Source organism: Muntiacus reevesi, chromosome 1 (assembly GCF_963930625.1).
Source record: "Muntiacus reevesi chromosome 1, mMunRee1.1, whole genome shotgun sequence".
Taxonomy (NCBI): Eukaryota; Metazoa; Chordata; class Mammalia; order Artiodactyla; family Cervidae; genus Muntiacus; species Muntiacus reevesi.
In genome coordinates this window covers 161,088,710-161,111,531 of record NC_089249.1, presented here as the reverse complement: position 1 = coordinate 161,111,531, position 22,822 = coordinate 161,088,710, and the positions used below count along the sequence as shown (strand labels likewise).

Here is a 22,822-nt window from a genome sequence, read left to right as displayed (position 1 = left end):
TGGCAGAAACCAACACAACATTATAAAGCAATTATCCTCCCATTAAAAATGAACATTTTTTTAAATGGTCCACACAAAGAAATCTAAAAAAATAAAAATAAATAAAATGGGGATGGTAATAATGACTTCTGCAAAAATTCATTCTGAGGATAAAATCCCAGACTTCCTTGGTGATCCAGTGACTAAGAATCCACCTGCCGATGCAGGTGTCAGGGAAGATGCCACATGCGGCAGGGTAACTAAACCCACGTGCTGTGTGTACACGCTGTATGCTCAGTCATGTCTGATTCTGAGTGACCCCATGGGCTGCCAGGCTCCTCTTTCCATGGGATTTTCCAGGCAAGAATACTGGAGTGGGTTGCCATTTCCTACTCCAGAGGATCTTCCTGACTCAGGGATCGAATGTGAGTCTCTTTCATCCCCTGCTTTGGCAGGTGGATTCTTTACCACTGTACCACCTGGGAAGCCTGTGGGCCACAGCTATTGAGCTTGTGCTCTAGAGCCTGAGAGCCACAACTACTGAAGCCCCTGCATCCTACAGCCTGTGCCCCGCAACAAGAGAAGCCACCACAATGAAAATCCTGTGCACCGCAACGAAGAATAACCACTGCTTGCCACAACTAGAGAAGGCCTGTGTGCAGCAGTGAAGACCCAGTGCAACCAAAAATTTTTTAGAAAAGGAAAAATTCAGAAATATCACTCGACTCAATATATTTAGTGAGCACATGCAAAGAGCCAGGCTGTGCTAAGTGCTGAGGCTCTTGAACAAAACACAGATCCCTGCCCCCATGGTGGCAGGTATTCTAATGCAGAGAGTTGCTGCTGCTGCTGCTGCTGCTGCTAAGTCGCTTCAGTCGTGTCCGACTCTGTGCGACCCCATAGACGGCAGCCCACCAGGCTCCCCCGTCCCTGGGATTCTCCAGGCAAGAATACTGGAGTGGGTTGCCATTTCCTTCTCCAATGCGTGGAAGTGAAAAGTGAAAGTGAAGTCGCTTAGTCATGTCCGACTCTGTGTGACCCCATGAACTGCAGCCTACCAGGCTCCTCCATCCATGGGATTTTCCAGGCGAGAGTACTGGAGTGGGTTGCTATTGCCTTCTCCAGGAGAGAGTTGAGCAACAGAAAAATAAATAAAGCAAATAAATAAAGCACGTAGTGGTGGTCCTGGAAGTCTTCACTGAGGAGGTGAAATGTCAGCAAGGCCCTGAAGGAGGTGAGGGAACAAGCCATTCAGATTTGAGGGGATAGGGAACTGGAAGAGTGAAGGAGGGAGGGAATGACACAGGGTGGAGGGTGGGGGGAGACTGTAGGCCATTATGAGGGCTTGGCTTCCCTCCAGAATTATATGAGAAGTCATTTGATGGTTTTAAGAGGAGTAACTTGATCTGGCATCTAGTATTAAAGAATCACTCTGCCTGCTGCATTGAGCAGACTGCAAGGGGCCTGGTAGAAGCAAGAATTGTGCTGATCAGGCTACAGATGATGGTGGCTTGGATCAGGTGGTCGCAATGCGGTGGAGGAAAGTGCTGGGTTATGGATAAATTTTGGGAGGCAGAACAGAAGTAAATAAATGCTAGTGTCAGTGTACCAAAAGCACAATTCATAAAAGAAAAAAATGATAAATGAGATTTCATCAAAATGAACAACTCTTGTGCTTCAAAAGACACTATTAAAATGAAGACAGGGAAAACTCCCTGGCAGTCCAGTGGTTAGGACTCCACACTCGCACTGCTGAGGGCTCAGGTTCGAATCCCTGCTTGGGAAACTAGGATCCCACATGCTCTGCTGCACAGCCAAAAACAGGAAGAAAGAAAAAAAGCTGCAGAGTGAAACAAAATACTTATAAAACCTATATCTGATAAAGGACTTATACCTAAAATATATAAAGAACTCTTACAACTCAGTATGAAGACAAACAGCCCAGTTTAAAAATGAGCAAAATATTTGAATAGACATTTCACCAAAGAAGATATGTTAATGGTTAATAAGCAAATAAAAAGACACTCAACATTATTTGTCATCAAGGAAATACAAATTAAAATCTCAATGGGGGAATTCCCTGGTGATCCACTGGTTAGGACTCAGCACTTCCACTGCCAGCGGCCCAGATTCAATCCCTAGTCAGGGAACTAAATTTTAAAAACAAAATAAAACCCCAGGGAGATACCACTTTATATCCACTAGAGTGGTTATAATCAAAAAAATAGTAACAAACATTGGCAAGGATGTGGAGAAATGTGAAGAGAGTAATGGGAATGTGAAATGCTACAGTCGCTTTGGAAAACAGTTTGGGAATTTCTTAAAAAGATAACCATAAATTTACCATAAGACACAGAAATCCCACTCCTAGTTATCTATCTCTAGTTCCAAATTGGAAAAGGAGTACGTCAAGGCTGTATATCATCACCCTGCTTATTTAACTTATATGCAGAGTACATCATGAGAAATGCTGGACTGAATGAAGCACAAGCTGGAATCAAGATCGCTGGGAGAAATATCAATAACCTCAGATATGCAGATGATGCCACCCTCATGGAAGAAAGTGAAGAGGAACTAAAAAGCCTCTTGAGGAAAGTGAAAGAGGAGAGTGAAAAACTTGGCTTAAAACGCAACATTCAGAAAACTAAGATTCATGGCATCTGGTCCCATCATTTCATGGCAAATAGATGGGGAAACAATGGAAACAGAGAGACTTTATTTTGGGGGGTTCCAAAATCACTACAGATGGTGACTGCAGCTATGAAATTAAAAGACGCTTGCTCCTTGGAAGAAAAGCTATGACCAACCTAGATAGCATATTAAAAAGCAGAGACATTACTTTGCCAACAAATATCCACCTAGTCAAAGCTATGGTTTTCCCAGTAGTCATGTAGGGGTGTGAGAGTTGGACTATAAAGAAAGCTGAGCACCGAAGAATTGATGCTTTTGAACTGTGATGTTGGAGAAGACTCTTCAGAGTCTCTTGGACAGGAAGGAGATCCAACCAATCAATCCTAAAAGGAAATCAATCCTGAATATTCATTGGAAGGACTGATGCTAAAGCTGAAACTCCAATATTTTGGCCACCTAATGTGAAGAACTGACTCATTTGAAAAGACCCTGATGCTGGGAAAGATTGAAGGCAGGAGGAGAAGGGGACGACAGAGGATGAGATAGTTGGGTGGCATCACTGACTCAACGGACATGAGTTTGAGTAAACTCTGGGAGTTGGTGATGGATAGGGAGGCCTGGCATGCTGCAGTCTATGGGGTGGCGAAGAGTCGGACACAACTGAGCGACTGATCTGAATTATCTATCCAAGTGAAAACATCCATTCACATGAAAACTCATACATAAATGTTGACAGAATCCCTGGCAAAAAATGGGAAACAACCCAAATGTCAATCAATACTACCAAAGGATGCCATTCAATACTAAAAAGAAATGAAATACTGATACATGCTATGGCATGGATGACTCTCAAAAAAGTTAATGCTAAGTGAAAAAAGTCAGACACAAAAGACCATTCACTGTATAGTTCTATTTGCTTGAAATGTCCAGAAAAAGCAGTTCTATATAGATAGGAAGTAGAGTTGCTTGGGGTTGGGAGTGGGGATTGAGAGTGATTATAACTGGACATGAGGAATCTTATTGAGGTGGTAGATTTTACTGAGGTGATGGAAATATTCTGAAACTGGGTTGGGAAGATCCTCTGGAGAAGGAAATGGCAGCCCACTCCAGTACTCTTGCCTGGAAAATCCCATGGACGGAGGAGCGTGGTAGGCTACAGTCCATGGGGTTGCAAAGAGTCGGACATGACTGAGCGACTTCACTTTCCTTTCCTTTCCTTATGTAGTTACCATCAACCACTAAAACTACGAATTAGTGCAGTTGATGAAGCAGATGTTTTTCTGGAATTCTCTTGCTTTTTCTGTGATCCAACAGGTGTTTGCAATTTGATCTCTGGTTCTTCTGCTTTTCTAAATCCAGCTTGAACATCTGGAAGTTCTCAGTTCATGTACTGTTGAAGCCTGGCTTGGAAAATTTTGAGCATTACCTTGCTAGTATGTGAAATGAGTACAATTGTATGGTAGTTTGATCATTCTTTGTCATTGCCCTTCTTTGGGACTGGAAGAAAACTGACCTTTTCCAGTCCTGTGGCCAATGCTGAGTTTTCCAAATTTGCTGGCATATTGAGTATAGCACTTTCACAACATCATCTTTTAGAATTTGAAACAGTCCAGCTGGAATTCCATCACCTCCACTTGCTTTGTTCATAGTAATGCTTCCTAAGGCCCACTTTACTTTTCACTCCAGGATGTCTGGCTCTAGGTGAGTGATCACACCATCATGGCTATCTGGGTCATTAAGACCCTTTCTATATAGTTCTTGTCTGTATTCTTGCCACCTCTTCTTAAGCTCTCCTGATTCTGTTAGGTCCTTACCATTTCTGTCTTTTATTGTGCCCATTTTGTGGTGAAATATTCCCTTCGTATCTCCAATTTTCTTGAAGAGATCTCTAGTCTTTCCGATTCTATTGTTTCCCTCTGTTTCTTTGCATTGATCACTTAAGAAGGCTTTCTTTTCTTCCCTTTGCTAGATTGTAAACACCACAAAAGCAGCTAAAGGTTTGTTCCACTCATCACTGGAAGGTGGAAAGATTCTGAGACTTTTTGCTGGATCTGATAGGAGTAACAGCTGCTGCTGATACTCTCCCTTTCCTCCATATCCCTATGAATAGGGGTAGGATGTCTGGAGCTTCAGCAATGGCTTTATGGCTATGAAGTGCATACATGAAGGTCAAAGCCAGGTTGTGAAGTATGATGGAGAAAGACGAAAGGAGCCTGTGTCTTTGGTGACTCTGTGGAACACTGAGTCAATGCCAATAAATGCGCCTCTTCCCTTCAAACTTTTTAGTACATTTGGGAAAAATAATTTTGTTTAAGTTACTGTTGCTAGGGCTTTGTATTTCTGGCAACAGAACACATTCCTAAATGATACCACCAATAAGACCCAAGTGATCCTCTCGAGATTTTTGTCTCATGGAAGACGATGGTCATGTAAACAAATCTAGGCACTTGTAAAGCACTTGCTTTGTGAACTGTGTGTGGGTGAAGTGATGGACCACATCAGGGAATCCCTAGTTGCAAACTGGTTTCTGGCTTTTTTTTTTGAGGGGGTGGGGAGTGATTGTGTGGATGGCTGCCTCACTGAGATAGGAGTCCTAGGAGGTGGAGCTCATTTGTGGAGTGAATAGATTAGCTCCTTATTGGGCATATGGGTTTTATATACCTGTAGCTACCCAGGCGGTGGAGGGGGTGGTGTTTGGAAATAGGAGGATATATGGATCTGAACTCAGGGGAGACTTTATTGGAATATATAATGAGGACATCAGTGTGCACTCAGTGTACACATATGAGTGAAGCCTGAGAGTGAAAGTGCATCGAGCTCTTGTTTCAGGTTTTATGCTAAGTGCTTTGTATCATCACCACCATCATCTTCCACCGTCACACCTAACATTTACTGAGCACTTAATACCTGCCAGCTTGACTTCTAAGTGCTCTGCCTGCAATATCTCATCCAATTCTCACAACCAAGAAAGGGAAGTGCTATTCCAATTTTAGCTATAACTAAGGATTAGAGAAATTAAGTAACTTGCTCTAGGTCATAATGCTAGAGTTGTAAAACACCTAAGTGGGTTTGTAGAATGAGAGAAGAGGACAAATGTCAGAGAGCCATGAAGACGTCAACATTTTTTTCTTTTAAAAAATAATTTTTAAAAAAACTGGAAATAGAACTGCCATATGACCCAGCAATACCACTTCTGGGCATACACACTGAGGAATCCAGCTCTGAAAGAGACACATGCACCCCAATGTTCATCGCAGCGCTGTTTATAATAGCCAGGACATGGAAGCAACCTAGATGCCCATCAGCAGATGAATGGATAAGGAAGCTGTGGTACATATACACCATGGAATATTACTCAGCCGTTAAAAAGAATTCATTTGAATCAGTTCTAATGAGATGGATGAAACTGGAGCCCATTATACAGAGTGAAGTAAGCCAGAAAGATAAAGAACATTACAGTATACTAACACATATATACGGAATTTAGATAGATGGTAGCGATAACCCTATATGCAAAACAGAAAAAGAGACACAGAAGTACAGAACAGACTTTTGAACTCTGGGGGAGAACGTGAGGGTGGGATGTTTTGAAAGAACAGCATGTATATTATCTATGGTAAAACAGACCACCAGCCCAGGTGGGATGCATGAGTTAAGTGCTCGGGCCTGGTGCACTGGGAGGACCCTGAGGAGTCGGGTGGAGAGGGAGGTGGGAGGGGGGATCGGGATGGGGAATACGTGTAACTATATGGCTGATTCATGTCAATGTATGACAAAACCCACTGAAATGTTGTGAAGTGATTGGCCTCCAACTAATAAAATAATATTAAAAAAAAATTAATTTTGTAATTTAATTTAAAAAATTAAGGTATCATATACATGGAATGTTATGCACAACTTGTAAGTGTATACAGCTCAAAGAAATGTGAACACACCACTGTAATAACCACCTTGCAGATGGAGAAACAGAATATTACTACCACAGAAGCATTCCTTATGCTAATTACCATCATTCCCTGTTCCCACCCAAAGTTAAACCCAACTTGGTCTTCTGTCACTATAGATTAGTTAGCTTTAGATGTGAACATTTAAGGGGTGGGAAAGGACAGGTGAGCTTAAGAGGGTGACTAAGATAAACTGGTCAGAGATACAGGAAGATGAAAGGGATTGATGTTCCACCTATCATGCACACAGACCAACCGGAAAGCTAGTGATACAAAGTAATAGCAATCCTGGAAAACCCTTTTTGGCCTCAAGGGGAAATGTTACAAGATTAAATTCCTGGAGTAGTTGGTAGTAAAATGGTGCTAGTAACTGTATCCATGCCCAGAACAGCCAGTCAGTTAAGCAAGCACCTCATGTTTGGGGGCAACATTGAGGAGAGTGGTGGGTGATTTGGGGTGATTTTCCTTGTTATGTAGGTTGGATTCTTCAGACTTTTAGCAGTTTTCTGAGCTAACCAATGTAATCTGTCATCTAACCCAGTAGGTCAAGACAGAAAACTTTTATAACTGTTGTGAAAGGCTATTAGTTGCCTACTCAAAAGTCATTCCCTTGTCTTTTTTGAGAAATAACTCTGCTTTTTTAGGGAGAGGGTGGGGTGGGGGGGAGGACATGACCAGCCCCAGGGTGTGTGTGTGTGTGTGTGTGTGTGTGTGTGTGTGTGTGAGTTGCTTAGTCGTGTCTGACTCTTTGCAACCCCATAGACCGCAGACACCCCCCCCCCCCCGCCCCCCGCCCCAGGCTCCTCTGTCCATGGGATCCTCCAGGCAAGAACACTGAAGTGGGTTGACATTTCCTTCTCCAAAAGGAACTATAGAAAGAAAGAAAGAAAGTGAAGTTGCTCAGTCGCCTCCGATTCTTTGCGACCCCCTAGACCGCAGCCCACCAGGCTCCCTCATCCACAGAATTTTCCAGGCAAGAGTACTTGAGTGGGTTGCTATCTCCTTCTCCACAGCCCCAGGGTATAAATCATAATTGCTTTACGTCCATTCCATTCTACCTAATACCATCCTTTCTGCCAACATAAATTAACTCTCATCTTTACGATAATCCTGCAAGACAAGTATTATCTTTTCCTTTGTACTGATGTGAAAACCCAACCTCTGAGGAGCGACTAGTTTTGAACACAGATCTGACTTCACAGCTCTTTTCAGTGCACCACAGACCTACTCATCTGGGGGCAATATTGTACATCTTAATAACTCCGGTTGCAAGTATTCTACTTTTCTATTTGATCTATCATAGTGTCCTGGCTGCTTCCTTTCCCATCACCCCTGACAATGTGGGGCTCCTTAGGGCGACTCACGACCCCTCAGGAACAGTTCCTAGTGACTTCCAGGAATCCTCCTCACCCTCCACAAGTGTGTCTAATGACTTCCAGCATCTTCTCCCTCCACCCCAAGAACTGCTCCTAATGACCCCCAAATCCCTGCTCACTGAGGAACAGCTTTTTAATGACCCTAAGGACATCCGCCCTCCGGACTTGTACTAATGACCCTCAGAGCTCCTTTCCCCTTAGGAACTGCTCCTTTCAAGAAAAGCCCCGGTTGCCGGCCAGTGAGGGGGTTCCCAAGACCGAGACAGCACTGCGCAAACTGGGACAGGTTGGTCACCTAATCGGGAACTTTTTGACCTCAGAAGCTACCCCTAAGGGACCGGAGCGCACTTTTACTTCAGGTAAGGGTTATACTCACCCCGCAAAAGACTGTACCCACCCTTTAGAAACATCCTACAACGGCCTCATTAGCGCCTTTACTCTGGCCAACGATCTCATTTCTAGGCACTCAACTAACTGTCTCAGTCCAGACTAGCTACGGGCAGCCAGGAGCCCGCCTTCGATTGGCCGGCTCTGCGATTCAGCCGAGGTGCTCAGTGGCCGCCGGCCCGGTGGTACTACTTTTCCTCCTGGCAACAGCCCGTGTCGGCTCTCATAGGCTGAACAGATTGATCCGCCTGGACTTTGGGGCGGCCTCACAGCGCTTTCATTGGCGGGTTGGATGCTTATAGCGGCCCCCGGATTGGCCGACTTTGTGGGGCGCTGTGCGGCTGCGCAGAGACCGACTTTCGAGGAGGCGGAGTCCCGTCTTTCGCCGGCTGGAAAAGCAGGGTGATCGGCTAGTGGCGACAGCAGAAATCGAGCCTTAGCCCTGTCGGGGCAGTGGGCTTTAAGTAAGAACTACAGGGTTTTTGAATTCTTTAGATTTGTTGCTTCTGTAGCCTTGACCGTGATCGCCGGTGGGGGAGGGGCGGAGAGAGGCCCTCTGCGGTGAGTGATAGGCATAGCTTTCGACTAGTGGAAGCAGGAGCTTCTAAAATGAGTCCTGAGATTGGCCCTTTCCAATCTCTTTTGGCCAATGGGCGTCGGGAAGGGTGGGCGGGTCTACTGGGCCTTATTTTCTCTTCCTGCGGCCCGGCCTCACTCGCCTAGGCGGCGGGGCCGGGAGGGCCCGGACGTATACGCGGTGAGCTTTGGGGACCTTGGGAGCGCGGGGGCTGTCTTGGGAGCGTTACCTGCGGGATCGGATGCAAGGGGAGGGAGCGGGAGTTTGAGATAGTTAGTAATAGCTGCCTTTACTGAGTTGGTAAGTACCAGGCCTAGTGCTTAGCGTTTCGCTTGCATCATCTGAGTTAATCACAGCAACCCTGCGGGGCAAGGAGGTTGGGACCCCATTTTACAGGGAGAGTAACTGAGACTCGGGCAATTTACACAGCCAAGGTCACACAGCTAATAAAAGGCAGAGACTAGATCTGTATGCAGAGTTGTTTTAACTCTGGAGCAGTGCTCTTTTAAATCACAAGACTTTGTTGCTGGGTGGGGGAAGGAAGGTGTCAAGGAACAGGAGCTTTCCCGAGGGAATAGATTGAGGGCAGGGGATCCTAGAGTAGAAGAAAGGGAATGAGCAGTTGATGTAAGAAAGAGCAAGGAAATCAGTTGTTCAGCAGTTACTGTGTATTCTGTCGTGCATTGTTCTAGGTTTTGGGCGTACAAAGATAAATAAGGCCAGAGGCAAATGAAGCCTCTTGTGGGCTTTGAGAGGCTTTGGGATGGGGCCTAACACTGTGTTCACATGATTTATATGTTTCTGTAAAATTTGCAAAAGTAAGATATTTTGTATTCTTTTCTTAGAAAAGAGGTCTTCAAGATTGCATAAAACTTTACACTTGGATCTGCCCTTGTAAAGGGCTTAGATTAAGTGGAGATTATGATGTAGGCAGCACAGAGAAATGGAGCACTGGGAATGCATTGCGGGACTTTGGGTAAATTTCCTGGTATGTAAAACAGGGATTACAGTATACCTGCCGTGCAGTTTGTCCAGGTGCATAAAAACACCAGGCCAAGAACTCACTGTATTTGGTGAAATGGAAGCTGGAGAGATGCAGGTACTGGGACTTGTCTTCTCTCCTACCTTAGACAGTTCTGCTCCATGCTGTCTTCCTAGTCTTTCACTAGATTGTTGGTAGGTTGGAGGAGTTTTCTCCTTTCTGATCTCTCCAGCTCTCAAGAGGAACTCTTAGAGCCGAACTGCCATGACTTTGGGGCCGAGATTTGGGGGAATTGAGTAAAGAAAAGGACATAAGTTTTTTGCTTCTAAACTGACTGTTTTTAGCTGATATGCTTGGTTCTTACTCAGTTGAAACAGTCTATTGTGTTACCAGGCAGTGGGGATGCACCCACTTAGCTGAAGGCCTCATCTAAAAACAAAGTAGTATTTATTTCACCTCCAGTCAGTTATGAAGTTTGCCCTGTACTGCCAGTTTATTGCCTGTTTTAATTTTGTTCTTTGAGTTCTGGGTACAGTGCAATTGAACTAGTCTCTACCTTGATTTCGTGCAACTGTGCTGAAACTGTATTTAGGTGTGGCTGTGAGGACAATTTCACTTAAAGGTTTCAAAAATCATAGCTCTGGCTACTAATATCAGGATGCTTTTTAGCCCTTTAACTTTGTAATCTTGAAGCTAAGTAACTTTTCTTAAGAATCTGGAATCCTGTTTGAAATCTGTGCCGTAGAAGGAAACCCATAGATAGATTTTTATTTAAAAAAAATCGGGTTGTAGTATATTAAGTTTAATACCTAGAATTAATTAGCCAAGTATGAACAAGGGAGCAGCTGGAAAGATGGGCAGGGCAGCTGCTTTGTCAGATGGGACCAACAACCAAATAATTAGTTTCCCTTTTTTAGTTGAGGCAGTGTCTCCATTAAATGAGGTTTGAATCCATGCATTTTTGATACATCAGAATCATTTAAGCAGAACCTTTTCCATTCATTTATCTTACTTATTTAAATAACCTGCCCCAGGCAGATTCCAGGTGTGAGGTCTTCTTGGTGCTGCAAACTTTCTTCCTCTTTCACTGTTTTCAGCACTGACATTCCCAGCATTCAGTCTTAATTACATTTTGTGTAATTTTATGCTCTTAATATGTGTCTTCAGATCCCTGCCTGACCAAAGTGACCTCAAAAAGGAGGGAAAATGGCTTCTGAATCTGAAACCTTGAATCCCAGTGCTCGGATAATGACCTTCTACCCGACTATGGAGGAGTTCCGAAACTTCAGTCGTTACATTGCTTATATTGAATCCCAAGGAGCTCATCGGGCTGGACTGGCTAAGGTGAGGGGTGGAGGCCTTTTCGACCGAGGGCGGAAGGTTTTTCCGAAATGAAGCCTTGAAGAACAGTTTTACTGAAAGGCAGGTGGGGTGGTAGTTGAATATATGCTGTCCTATTTACAAGTTAATTCCTTTCGTTAACATTTGAAACATCTCTTTTTTTAGGTTAGAGGAGAGCTGTTGGGAATCTTTAAAGGGAGGGAAAGAGCCAGTGTCCCAGGGCCAGCTGCTGCGATGCTTCCATCTCTTGGTGGAGAGGGTGTTTTCGTCGATCCAACTTCTCTCTTTCTCGGTTTCCCTCTCATTCCGCACTCTGATAGTAATTTGGCTTCCCGTATGAACTTTCTGTTAGATTGAGAGAAAATCGACTCTTCAGCCTCCTCTCTTGGTGCCCAGATAATATTCTGAGACTGAGAATGAATGAATATTCCTTACTTTAGGTTATTGTGTCTAGGCAGCTAGTTGGTGGCAGAGCTGGACCAGGGCTAGCGTGACAGTGTGACTTTTGCCGTGTTTGAGTGAACATGGTTAAATCCACATGATTTTCTAGTAAAATCAGCTGTTGGCCTGCACACTTCCTGGACTCTGATCAGCTTGCCAGGTTTCTGATCTCTTTGTTCCTTGTGTTCCCTACAGGTTGTTCCTCCAAAGGAGTGGAAGCCGCGAGCCTCCTATGATGATATTGATGACCTGGTTATTCCTGCCCCCATCCAGCAGCTGGTGACGGGGCAGTCTGGCCTCTTCACTCAGTACAACATACAGAAGAAAGCCATGACTGTCCGAGAGTTCCGCAAGATAGCCAACAGTGATAAGTGAGTGAAGCACGTTCCTTTTAGCATAGGGACCTTACATTTCGTGCGCAGAGTGGTCTTCAAGAATGCTGCCATCCTACTGAAGTCCCCTTTGCCCAGCTCCTGCTTCTCTGTCTGTCTCCCTTGCTGTTCTTTGCACGGAAACATTTCTCTTCTGAGTACACAGTCACAGTCTGAACTCGTCTATATTTTTACATAGAGTAGTCCCATTGCTTTTCCTTCAAAGGTAGGACTTAATTTGCAAGGTTGCAAAGGGGAAACTTGGAGTTGGTTCAGAGGCGCTTTGGCCAGATGTATCGATAACACCCACTTACCAAAAAGTGGCCTCAGTAGTGTAAGTTAATCTCTTCCTTCTGGATCCTTCTGTCTTTAATCATGTCAAACTCCTCACCACCCATTCAGATGCTATCTTATTTTTTCTGTGACATTCCAAAGGTGGGCACACTAACAAGCTGTTTGCTGTTTTCTGTCACTCCACGATCACTGGTACATTCTTGTCTCTGTTGGAAGCGTCTTTATTCGGGTCCACTGTTATCCATTGTTTTTCTGTGCTGTTTTTATTAATTTCGCTCTCTTTTGACTTCAGATTTACAGAGAATGAATTGTGCCTTCCCCTTGTTGAACTCTGACTAGTCATTCTTATCCTCTTGCTTGAATCTTCTCCTTTCCCTTGTGTTTCTTCATCTTGAGGCTGCATAAGGGGTTCGTCCCTTCCCCACCCCCTCGCTTTTTCTCCTGAGTCCTTTTCGGTCTGCACACGGCTTGGTTTCAGCCAGTCAAATGAATTGTGCCTCCGGCTCCGGCTTGGCCACGGAGGAGCCAGGGGAGAGCCTCGGCTCGCCAGGCTTCACACTTAGAGCGCTTTGTTATCTCACATCAGGTCCCACTCCTGCTCCATCTGTGCTCTGCCTCTTTTCCTTGGACTTATCACAGTTCTGAATGTGGGCTTCCAGTTTTCTTGGCAGCCTAACTCTTAAAGCATCTCGCTTGCTGGCCAACCTGCTGTCTAATTAGAGAATCTGTGTAAAGGCTGTTGGAGCAGCGTGCCTTGCTCTGCAGATAGGAGCCTGTGTCGTCCTTCACGCCTGCTTCCTAGCCCTGCACTGGGCCAGGCACACTTGCTTTGTTTCACCCGGGGTCTCATTCAGTCCCCGCCTGTCCCCTCAGTCTTCCAGTCTCATCTCATCAACAGATGGTAGGCCTTGCCTTTCAGGATATCTGTTTTCAAATCAGTCAGTCTTGTGTCTCTTCATCTGAAATACAACCAGTTCTTACTGTTGATTTCTGTCTGCATGATCAGCCAGCTTTAAGAAAACCCAGTAGGTAACAACCGAAATTTATAAAGCAGATCAGCTGGAAGTTATTTGTATTTAAAGGGAACTTGAGAGTTCTAAACTTCATTATTCATTAGGTTGACACCAAAATGTAAGGCAGTATTTAAAGTAGGATTTTTTTTTTAACCCTCCATTTAACCTCATTATCTCCACACAATTTCAGTTTGGTCTTCCGTTCCTTATATATATATATTTTTGCCAAGTTATACTATGCATTTTCAAATACTTATTAGGTTTACACGTTACTCTTTAAATTGTGTAATAGTTTTTAAGTAGTTTGAAATTTTAAAAAGTTTATTTTGGAGTAAGTTTTCAGTATGTGATTTTATTGAGCTAAAGAATGTAGATTTTTTAACAGTATTATGTGGAGATACATATGGATAGATAGGGTGTGTGTGTGTGTTTGAGCATATGTATTTACTTGTATTTCACTCAATGGAACATTTGATATGCAAAAATCTTTTTATGTTTTTAGGACTATTTTATATTTTCATTAAACTATTTTGTTTTCAGGCATGCTTATTTGTTGGATGTTAGCCACACTGCATAGGATGGTGGGAATGCAGCAGTGACAATTCAAGTGAGCCCTCTTGGAGACACTTCCTTAGAGTGCAGGGAAGTGATCACTGTTCCAGGGCCTCACCTCTCCATGTGTGGGCGGGTTTTGGTTGTCTGTGGATCCACAGGGATTTGCAGTTCTTGGTTCTCACAAGTTTGTAAGCCTGTTTACCCCCTGGGTGGCCAGGCCACTCCTGAGTGGAGCAGGGTGTAGTTTTAGTTGGGGCTTTTAAAAGAGTAAGGAAGATGGGCTTACATCTTGGTGTATGTTACCGTCCCTGGGCCCGGTACCCACAGAAGGGAGGTTGAGGGAGTTAGTGGAACCTTGAAGGCCAAGGTTATATCTTGTTCATTTGAAATGTCTTGCTATCCCTGGAACAGGGGATTGTGTCTTGTGCTATTCATAATGCCTAATGAATTTAGTCTTTATGAGTGGCTAACCCTTTTTTTTTTTTTTCCACTTTTGAAAGGTACTGTACCCCACGCTATAGTGAATTTGAAGAGCTTGAACGAAAATACTGGAAAAATCTCACGTTCAATCCCCCAATCTATGGTGCAGATGTGAATGGCACTCTCTATGAAAAGGTGAAAGTCACTGGAATCTCTTTGCAGTGTTTTTGCAGTTTTGTAATTTGATACCATTTTCATCTGCCCAGCATGCAATAGACACCTAGAAGTTGTTTGTCTGTGTTTTTTGTTTTTTTAACTATTTTCTTTATTTGGCTGCATAAGTCTTAGTTGCGTCTCACAGGATCTTCATTCTTGGTGGTGGCATGCAGGATCTTTAGTTGCGGCGTGTGGGATCTAGTTCCCTGACCAGGAATTGAACCTGGACCCCCTGCATTGGGAGAACTGATCCTTAACCACTGGATTGCCAGAGAAGTTCCCCTAAAAGCTGTATTGCTGAATGGGTATTTGCACAAAAGAGTGGTCTACCACCAACTGATGGGCTGTGCTCACTTAATCAGGGGTAGTTTTGCATGTGACTGAATTTTATTTCTCCTACTCTACATGTGAATTGGATGATGCAGTGTTCTTTTCAAGGGCCATTAGAATAGTCTGTGGGTGGTAGCTCTGATGAGTTCTAGAGAGGGTGGGATCACAGTAAATGAAATGTTGGGGAGGGCAAAGTGGTTTCTGTGAAAAAAAGATCACTGACTAATATAATGAAAGGGGTATATATTTAAGAAAAGAAACATTTAGATTTTGAGAATCTTCCAATAAGATTCTGTGGAAAAAGCTGTTTTTAACGAATTGCATTGGCTTAGGATATAGTGGTTTTGGACATGGAGACCAGTCTTACATGTGGTGCAAAAAAGGGCTGTTTGGGGCTGTTTTAGGATGATTCGAAAAATCTGTAGAGTGTTGCAGGGATTATCACTCAGATTATTGTTTGTGTAAATTAGTCGAAGGAAGGTGTTTAAAAAGTGGATTCCAATTTTGCTGTTGATGACAGCTTTTTTCCGGTGGTGGGAAGTGAAGCTTGTAGGCATAAATCCAGAGCGTCTTTACAGGAGGTGGGCTTCTTGATGACCTTTGTAACTCAGGGTTGCACTGTGGACTTTTTACTGAAGAGACTGCCCAGTGGAAATAAGGGCTAGGCAAGTCACAAATTAGTATAGTTAATTCCTGGCTTTGTATTTGTTGTGATTTGCGAGGTCTTTCCTCTGAGCTAAGTTTATTTGGCTCCTGTTCAGACACTTCATCTTGGGTTTAGAACAGGTGACTGTCACCTCCCTTTTTCCTCTTTCACTTACTAGTGTTCACTGTTGTTTTGCTCTTTGGGGGGGTATAGTGGCATCAGTTCCAGTGGCAGCTCTGAACAGTGAGTGAGCGGTGCTGTGGTCTTTATGTCCACACAGTTTCAGCAGCTTGCCAAATCTTTGTTAAAAGTGACAGCTCACCTGTGACCTGCTCTCCAATTGGTGGGTTCAGAGCCTCAGTTTATATTCAATCTAACATCCTCTGCAGCATGTAGATGAGTGGAATATTGGCCGGCTGAGAACCATCCTGGACTTGGTGGAAAAGGAGAGTGGGATCACCATCGAGGGTGTGAATACCCCGTACCTGTACTTCGGCATGTGGAAGACATCCTTTGCCTGGCACACGGAAGACATGGACCTGTACAGCATCAATTACCTGCACTTCGGAGAGCCCAAGTCCTGGTAAAGTCGGCCAGCAGTTGGCACCGGGGCTGCTCAGCTCTATGTGCACACGGACCACCTTGGGATCGAGATAAAACGCAGATACTGGTCTGGCAGGCTCGGGGCGGGACTGGCGTGTTACGTTTTCTTCTGGCTTTGAAGCAGCGAGGTGCTGTTAGAGCGCTGGGGCTCTCCCTGCCCTTGAAGCAGCAGGTTTTAGAGGGCAGGGCAGCTAGTCCCATCATGTGGAAACAGAAGGTGGCTGAGTCACCGAGAGTTGCGAGGGCTCTCCCAAGCTCTCCCACTGCTGTCTGATTTCTTTTTCTGAACAGGCCTGAGGCATTTCTCAGAGGCAGACTCCCAAGACTGGAGTCAGCTCCTTCAGATGATAGAAAGCTTTCTTTTCCTCATGGAAAAAATATTTGGTGAGCAGCAGTGTGTGCCTAACCCACGAGGGGGCACGTGGTCACTCAGCATCCGCTCCCTGCTGTTCACTGCAGCCGCAGTGTGGCTGGGGAGGCAGATTCGCCCTTTCCTCTGCCTGCTCCCACCCATCCATCTCAGCGTGTCAGCAAAGGTGCTGCCTTCAACAGAGCATCAGGCCGATGAGGCGCTTACCCTCGCACAGATAAGAGACTGATCAGGAGAGAGAAAGTGGGAGAAAAGCTGTGATGGGGAACAGTGGGTGCAGTAGGTCCACACAGGAAGGCACATGAACTCTAGGCTAGAGAAGGCTCCCTTGGAAGAGGTGATGGCCGAGCTGAGGCCTCGCACATGAGGATGTGGCTGGGTGGGGTGGTGGTGGGTTAGGATGGGGGACAGGGAAGCGTGTCTGGGTGTTTTTAGCAACACGTGCAAAGACTTGGGAGTGAACGCAGTGTGTTGAGTAACTAGAGGAAGGAAGTCCTTTGTGCTTCGGGTGCCGATTAGGAGGATGGAGGTGCAAGGAAGCTGGAGGGAACACTGACCAGGTCTTGGAGAGTCATGGAAACTGTGTCTATCTCCATTCCTTTTCCAGCCTCTTCAGCCACATCCTGTCCCAGGGGTTTTCTTTTGTTCTGTCAGATGCCTTTCCAGTTTCCAGTCTTGGGGTGGGGAACCCTTTTGAGGCAGTGATTACCCCCTGACTACTGACCCAGTTCCCTAGAGGCTAGACTTCTATCTAGAGTCAGTAAATTTTGTGTCTTCCCCACGTTTACTCTGAAGTTCCTGAAACTAGACTTTGGTACTACATAACACTCTTTAGGTCACCTGAAGTAGTTCCTCCAGAGATGTCTATTCAGGGTTGCCTGATGGATCCCAGAGCCCTTTAAGTGATAGACAGTTTCCTCATCTGTTTTGTTTCATAACAAAACTATTTGGGATGGGAAGGTTTTGTTGTTGTGGAATCATCTTTAGAATGCATTATAAAGGTAAAATAGACTTACTGTGAGTTCCTGAATATGAAGTTTTAACAGTTTTGCAAAAGTTTTAAATAGTCTTCTATGTGTTCTTTAGTTTTTCCTTTTGTTTCTTAATGAAGGGCAATCCTATGGTGTCTGGATACCCACAGTGTTGGAGGCGTGAGTGGCTACTGGATAATCAGTGCACTGTTGAGGAGACGAAGGGAAATGGGCTCTTCAGCAGATGGGGGCCAGGTCTCTGGTACCTAATCCATCGTCACCTTGTTGCCCATTTTTCTCTCTCTATCCCATCCCAGTTAAGCCTTTCAGACTCTGCCAGGAGCACTTTAATGCCATCCTCCTCCTCTCTCTCTCTCTTTTTTGTTTTAAGTTTTATTGCATGAATAACATTATAAAGGAGAGCAACGTTGAGTGTGTACCATAAATCCTGGTTCATGGTAACTATCGAATAAACGTCTTGTTAATGAATTTAAAAGATAAAAATCGCTTACCCTTCAGTGTGGGTTCCCTACTCCAGTGCCCAGACAGTCTAATACTTCATTTCTCCAGATCCCTTTCTAGTTCTTGTGGTCGGGAAGTTGAAAAGTCTGATATTTCGAGCTGTTCTGAGAGTGGGCACGAGCCCTTGGGCCCCTTCCCGGGCCAGCCCTTGGCTCAGTGGCCGCTGCTTCTGTGTGCTTGCAGGTACTCCGTCCCCCCCGAGCACGGAAAACGGCTGGAGCGCCTGGCCAAAGGTACAGTGTTGACTCCGTGGGCCGGGTAAGACCTGCCAGGGAGCTGCGCTCATGGCTCTCAGATGTCCACTTTCAGTGGTCCTTTCTTAGGCCCACATGTGGGGGGAGAGCCAGACTGCCAGTTTGGGTATATTTTAGAGTAGCTGAAATCAAAGCCTTTACCCACTTGGTCCTGGGAAGGGGCTTAGTAAGTGTTAGACTGTCTTTGCCTCAGTTTCATCATGCATGGGTTTGTTTGACCAGGGTTAGTGTACTGGTCACCTTGGGTCTGGTTCTTTTGCCAGAACCCCAACTGGTCAAGTCAAAGTTGAATCTCATGCTTTGGTTCTTGTAAGTGGACTCTGGTAGATTTGTATCTCTAGAGAGACTGTTTCACAAGCACTTGTCATGTGTACTGTAGATGTATTACTAACAAAAGATTGAGGGTCCTGGTGAATGGAGAAAGGCTTTAAGTGGTTTTAAAACTCTTTATGGGAACAGAGGCTGCCAGGGCAGTCTCCAAGCAGGATTTGATGACCCACGTAACAGCTTACACCGGGGACAGCCCAGAGGCTCATCATAAAACGCTAGGCCTGGCCTGGAGCTAGAATAATCTGTGGCGATCACCTTGGTGATTCATCCTCCTTACATTAGATGAGATGCACTGTGTGAAGTGACTCCAGGGTTACAGAGCCAGTGTGGAACCGTGTATTAACTGTACTTGTTTTCAATTAAACAGGCTTTTTCCCAGGGAGTGCTCAAAGCTGTGAGGCTTTTCTCCGCCATAAGATGACCTTGATTTCTCCTTTAATGCTGAAGAAATACGGAATTCCCTTTGACAAGGTGAGTGGATTGCGCACACAGCAGTCCTTGGCTTACACGGAAACCACTCTTTCTGGCGTGTGTTTCACCGGGAGCTTTATTCTACTTGCTCCTCTATACCAGGTGTGGGCCAGGACTAATCTGTGTCACCTTTTGAACTCAATGCGTTAAAGGTGGGCGCTGCCTTCCTGCTGCCAGAGGAGGGTCAAGCCCCCTTGGACAGTGTTAATCCAGAGGAGTCATTAATTACAGTCATGGTGTCTGATGTGCGGGGACTTTGCATGTCTCAGAAGACACTAAGACCCCAGTGGCTTTGTGACCTGTCCCTGGTCACTCAGAGGTGGCTGAGCTGGAGCCCAGCATTCCTGCCCTTTACTTCAACTGCTTCCTGCTTGCTCTTGTTCAGGTCACTCAGGAAGCTGGAGAATTTATGATCACTTTCCCTTACGGCTACCATGCTGGCTTTAACCACGGCTTCAACTGTGCAGAGTCCACCAACTTTGCTACCCGGCGGTGGATTGAGTATGGCAAACAAGCTGTGCTGGTAAGTCCACTGTTTTCCTTCATTATAACTGTGTCTAAAGACACCTGATTGAGCCAGCCAGCCTTCTTAGATACACTGGCTGGTGTTTCTTTGAACTGCTGGAATTGAGAAACAGAGTGGCAAGCAATGTGCAAAAGTACCAGCATCTTGTGTTCACAAAGGATGTTTAAAAACTGGTTCAGATTTGAGTTGTATAAAACGAGGTTTCCGTGCTTGAGTTCGTTGGGCATTAACACTGCACCCACACACACAGGGCTGTTTCCTGCTCTAGCCACTCTGGGTGTTTGCTGTCGAGGAGAAATCTGATGGGCTTCCCTTTTACTTTAAGGAAGCAGCAAGGCTGGACATTTGGCCAGCAGCAGACTTGCTGCCGAGGTCCTGGCCTGAACAGATGGCAGAGGGAAGGTGGGCGTTGAGCATCCAGGGTCTGATGCTGAGCCTTGTCTCTTAACTGTTTTCCGCGCACACTGGCTAGCGTCCCAGTTGACTCGCCCCAGTGCCACACGTCCTTTTTCACCTTGCTTCCTTTCATGTGTGAAGGCTCTGCACGGACGTGATGCCCTCAGCCTGTGAACCCAGACAGTTGAGCCTGAAACTCTTCTCTCTTTTCCATTTGGAGGGAGGAGGTGGGAGAAGGGGGGTTGGGGGGAGCAGGGGAAGGGTCTCACCTGGAACCCCTCTGGCCCCTTGCCACAGTGCTCCTGCAGGAAGGACATGGTGAAGATCTCCATGGACGTGTTTGTGAGGAAGTTCCAGCCAGAAAGGTACAAGCTCTGGAAAGCTGGGAAGGACAGCACCGTCATCGACCACACTCTGCCCACGCCAGAAGCGGCCGAGTTTCTTAAGGAGAGTGAACTGGCCCTGAGAGCCCGGAAGGAGGAGGAGTGCCTAGAGGAGGAGGACACGGAGTGGGTGGAGGATGGAGAGGAGGGCGACCTGAAGAGGAGGTGACCCCGCGGTCTTTGGGCCCAGCTGCCTGGGTGGGGTGGGGGGTGGGGGGAGTGTCTGGTAGGTCCCGTCACCCGTCCAGGGGTTGCTTCCGAGCGGGGTGTTTGAGCACAGCTGAGGGAAGGTTCTTCTTGGTGCAGGCTCCAGAATCCTCAGGTATTCAGACCCTTCCTCACGGCTGCACGCAGAGGTGATGGCACTCTCCTCAGGCTGTAGTCACCCGGAGGGAGGTGCACGCATCTCTGGGGGCGTGGCTCCCTCAGAGCCAGAGAATCCTGTCTTTTTGCCCTCGCTTTGAGGGCTTTTTATAAAGGAGAGAGTGGTGCGGGGAATGAGACTGGTGAGGGCAAGGGGCAGCGTCATCGATGTCTCAGCCAGAGGACCTGTCCTCAGCGGTTTCCCCCCCTGGGGCTGCGTGGGGAAGAGAGGAACGCTCACGGGGGTACCTGCTGTACGGAGGTGTTCTGCGCATGTTCAGCACAGCTTTTCGCGAGCCTCACCTCAGCTCTGTGAGGCGGGGCGGCGACGTCCCTTATTGCACTTGATGGAACAGGCTCAGGGCTGTGAGGTCCCTGGTCTCGGGCGGCTCCAGAGTGTGAAGCAGGCTCTGGCGGTTCCTGTCAGGTTGCGTGGGGATGTGTTTGTGTAAGCGGACACACACACCGGCTCTTTAAAAGCGTGCCCTCCTTCTTGCAGCCTGGCCAAGCACCGGATCGGGACAAAGAGGCACCGCGTTTGTCTTGAAATCCCGCAGGAGGTGAGTCAGAGCGAGCTCTTCCCCAAGGAGGAGCTGGTCTCCGGACAGTACGACATGGCGGAGTGCCAGGCCGCCCTCGCCCCCGTGAGGCCCACCCACAGCTCCGTGCGCCAGGTCGAGGACGGCCTCAGCTTCCCAGGTGAGCTGGTCACGGTGCTTTTCCCCCGCAGCCCTAACCGTTGCGTTCTGTGTTGGACGCCACGTCACTGCAGGGTCGCAGGCATGACACGAGGGAGGCGGGCCTGTGAGCAGATGGTGACTGGAGTGTGGGAAGCGCTTTGGGTGGGGACACCCAGGGTCACGGAGGAACGAACGTGGGGGAAGGCCCACAGCTGTTCAGGGAGCTGGCAGTGGTATCCTGTGATCTGAGCAGGGGGCGGGAAGGGTAGGAGACAGGTGTGTCACGGGAGCTGCCGCCTGAGACGTGGGATGAGACAGCCTGCGGACTGCCTTCCTGCCGTCTGAGAGCTCGCTCACTGGGGGCCCGAGGGGCCGTTGGTGTTTTAGGGAGGGATGGCGTGGTCCAGCACTGTGTTTGAAAACCTTCCCGCGGACGGTTATCAAGGGTAGATTTATTTGGAAGGAGCTTGTGTCAGCCTCGGGTCAGGCCCGGCTTGGGGGACCTCTGTGTGGACAGGATTCCTCCGGGTGTGTGCTGAGAGCTGTCGGCCATGTGGGCCCAGCTACTTCCGTGGAGCAGGCTTCCTGGCCTGGCTTCCTGGGTCTCTGCTGAGCTGAGGAGACTTCTGGGGAAGGGACAGCTGCCGGGTGCTGTGTGCGGGGCTGTGCTTCCACCTCATATGTCGCAGTCTTATTTAAGAACCCTGGCAGGAGGTGGTAGCGTCCTCACATCACAGAGGAGGAGACCGGAGGCCCGGAGAGGCTAAGCAGCTTGCCCCAGATCGCATAGGGACCCCGTTATGGTGGAGCCAAAGAGTTGGAAACCAGGCCTTCCTCGCCGCCCATGTCCTTTGGTCTGTGTCCCTCTCTCAGGATCGAGCTGTGCAGGAGGGAGTGGGCTCCGTCCAAGGTGTCTTGTGTTTTTCAGATTATTCTGACTCCACCGAAGTCAAATTTGAAGAGCTTAAAAATGTCAAGCTGGAAGAGGAGGACGAGGACGAGGAAGAGGAGCACGAAGCAGCTGTCTTGGACCTTTCTGTGAACCCAGCTTCTCTCGGGGGACGGCTCGTCTTCTCAGGCTCCAAAAAGAAATCGTCTTCCAGCCTGGGCTCCGGTTCTTCACAGGATTCTGTCTCTTCCGATTCCGAAACCAGCGAGCCTCTGTCCTGCCAAGCCCAGGGGCAGACAGGCGTCCTCACAGTGCATAGCTATGCCAAAGGGGACGGCAGGGTCACCTCGGGAGAGCTGTGCGCCAGGAAGAAAGGGGGCACCACCCGGAGCATCAGTGAGAGGGAACTGGCCGAGGTACGGGTGCTGGGGTGGGCCGCTGGGGGTGGGCTCCTGCAGGGTCCCGATGGCAGGAGGAGGCCCTCAGGATGGACCTCCAGCCTGCAGTTGTGTCACGCAAAAGCCAGGTGGCATTGGGTCACTTTAGCTTGTTCTTTGCTGG

General features: G+C 47.0%; 1 protein-coding gene across 3 annotated transcripts in view; it reads left to right on the top strand.

Moving 5' to 3' along the window:
• The first annotated feature begins 8,650 nt into the window (after positions 1 to 8,650).
• KDM4A (lysine demethylase 4A) overlaps positions 8,651 to 22,822 on the top strand; it is a 39,990-nt gene continuing 25,818 nt past the window's right edge. The window contains exons 1-11 of one of the 3 annotated variants that reach the window (XM_065914659.1): positions 8,651 to 8,781; positions 11,044 to 11,220; positions 11,854 to 12,029; positions 14,392 to 14,506; positions 15,893 to 16,086; positions 18,153 to 18,202; positions 18,921 to 19,024; positions 19,410 to 19,547; positions 20,244 to 20,311; positions 21,192 to 21,391; positions 22,301 to 22,677. In XM_065914659.1, coding sequence (XP_065770731.1) covers positions 11,083 to 11,220; positions 11,854 to 12,029; positions 14,392 to 14,506; positions 15,893 to 16,086; positions 18,153 to 18,202; positions 18,921 to 19,024; positions 19,410 to 19,547; positions 20,244 to 20,311; positions 21,192 to 21,391; positions 22,301 to 22,677 — 1,560 coding nt within the window. In that variant the 5' untranslated portion in view covers positions 8,651 to 8,781; positions 11,044 to 11,082. Of the gene's footprint in view, positions 8,782 to 9,006; positions 9,075 to 11,043; positions 11,221 to 11,853; positions 12,030 to 14,391; positions 14,507 to 15,892; positions 16,087 to 18,152; positions 18,203 to 18,920; positions 19,025 to 19,409; positions 19,548 to 20,243; positions 20,495 to 21,191; positions 21,392 to 22,300; positions 22,678 to 22,822 lie in introns of those variants that run through there. The other 2 variants (XM_065914642.1, XM_065914652.1) reach the window with 2 other exon arrangements.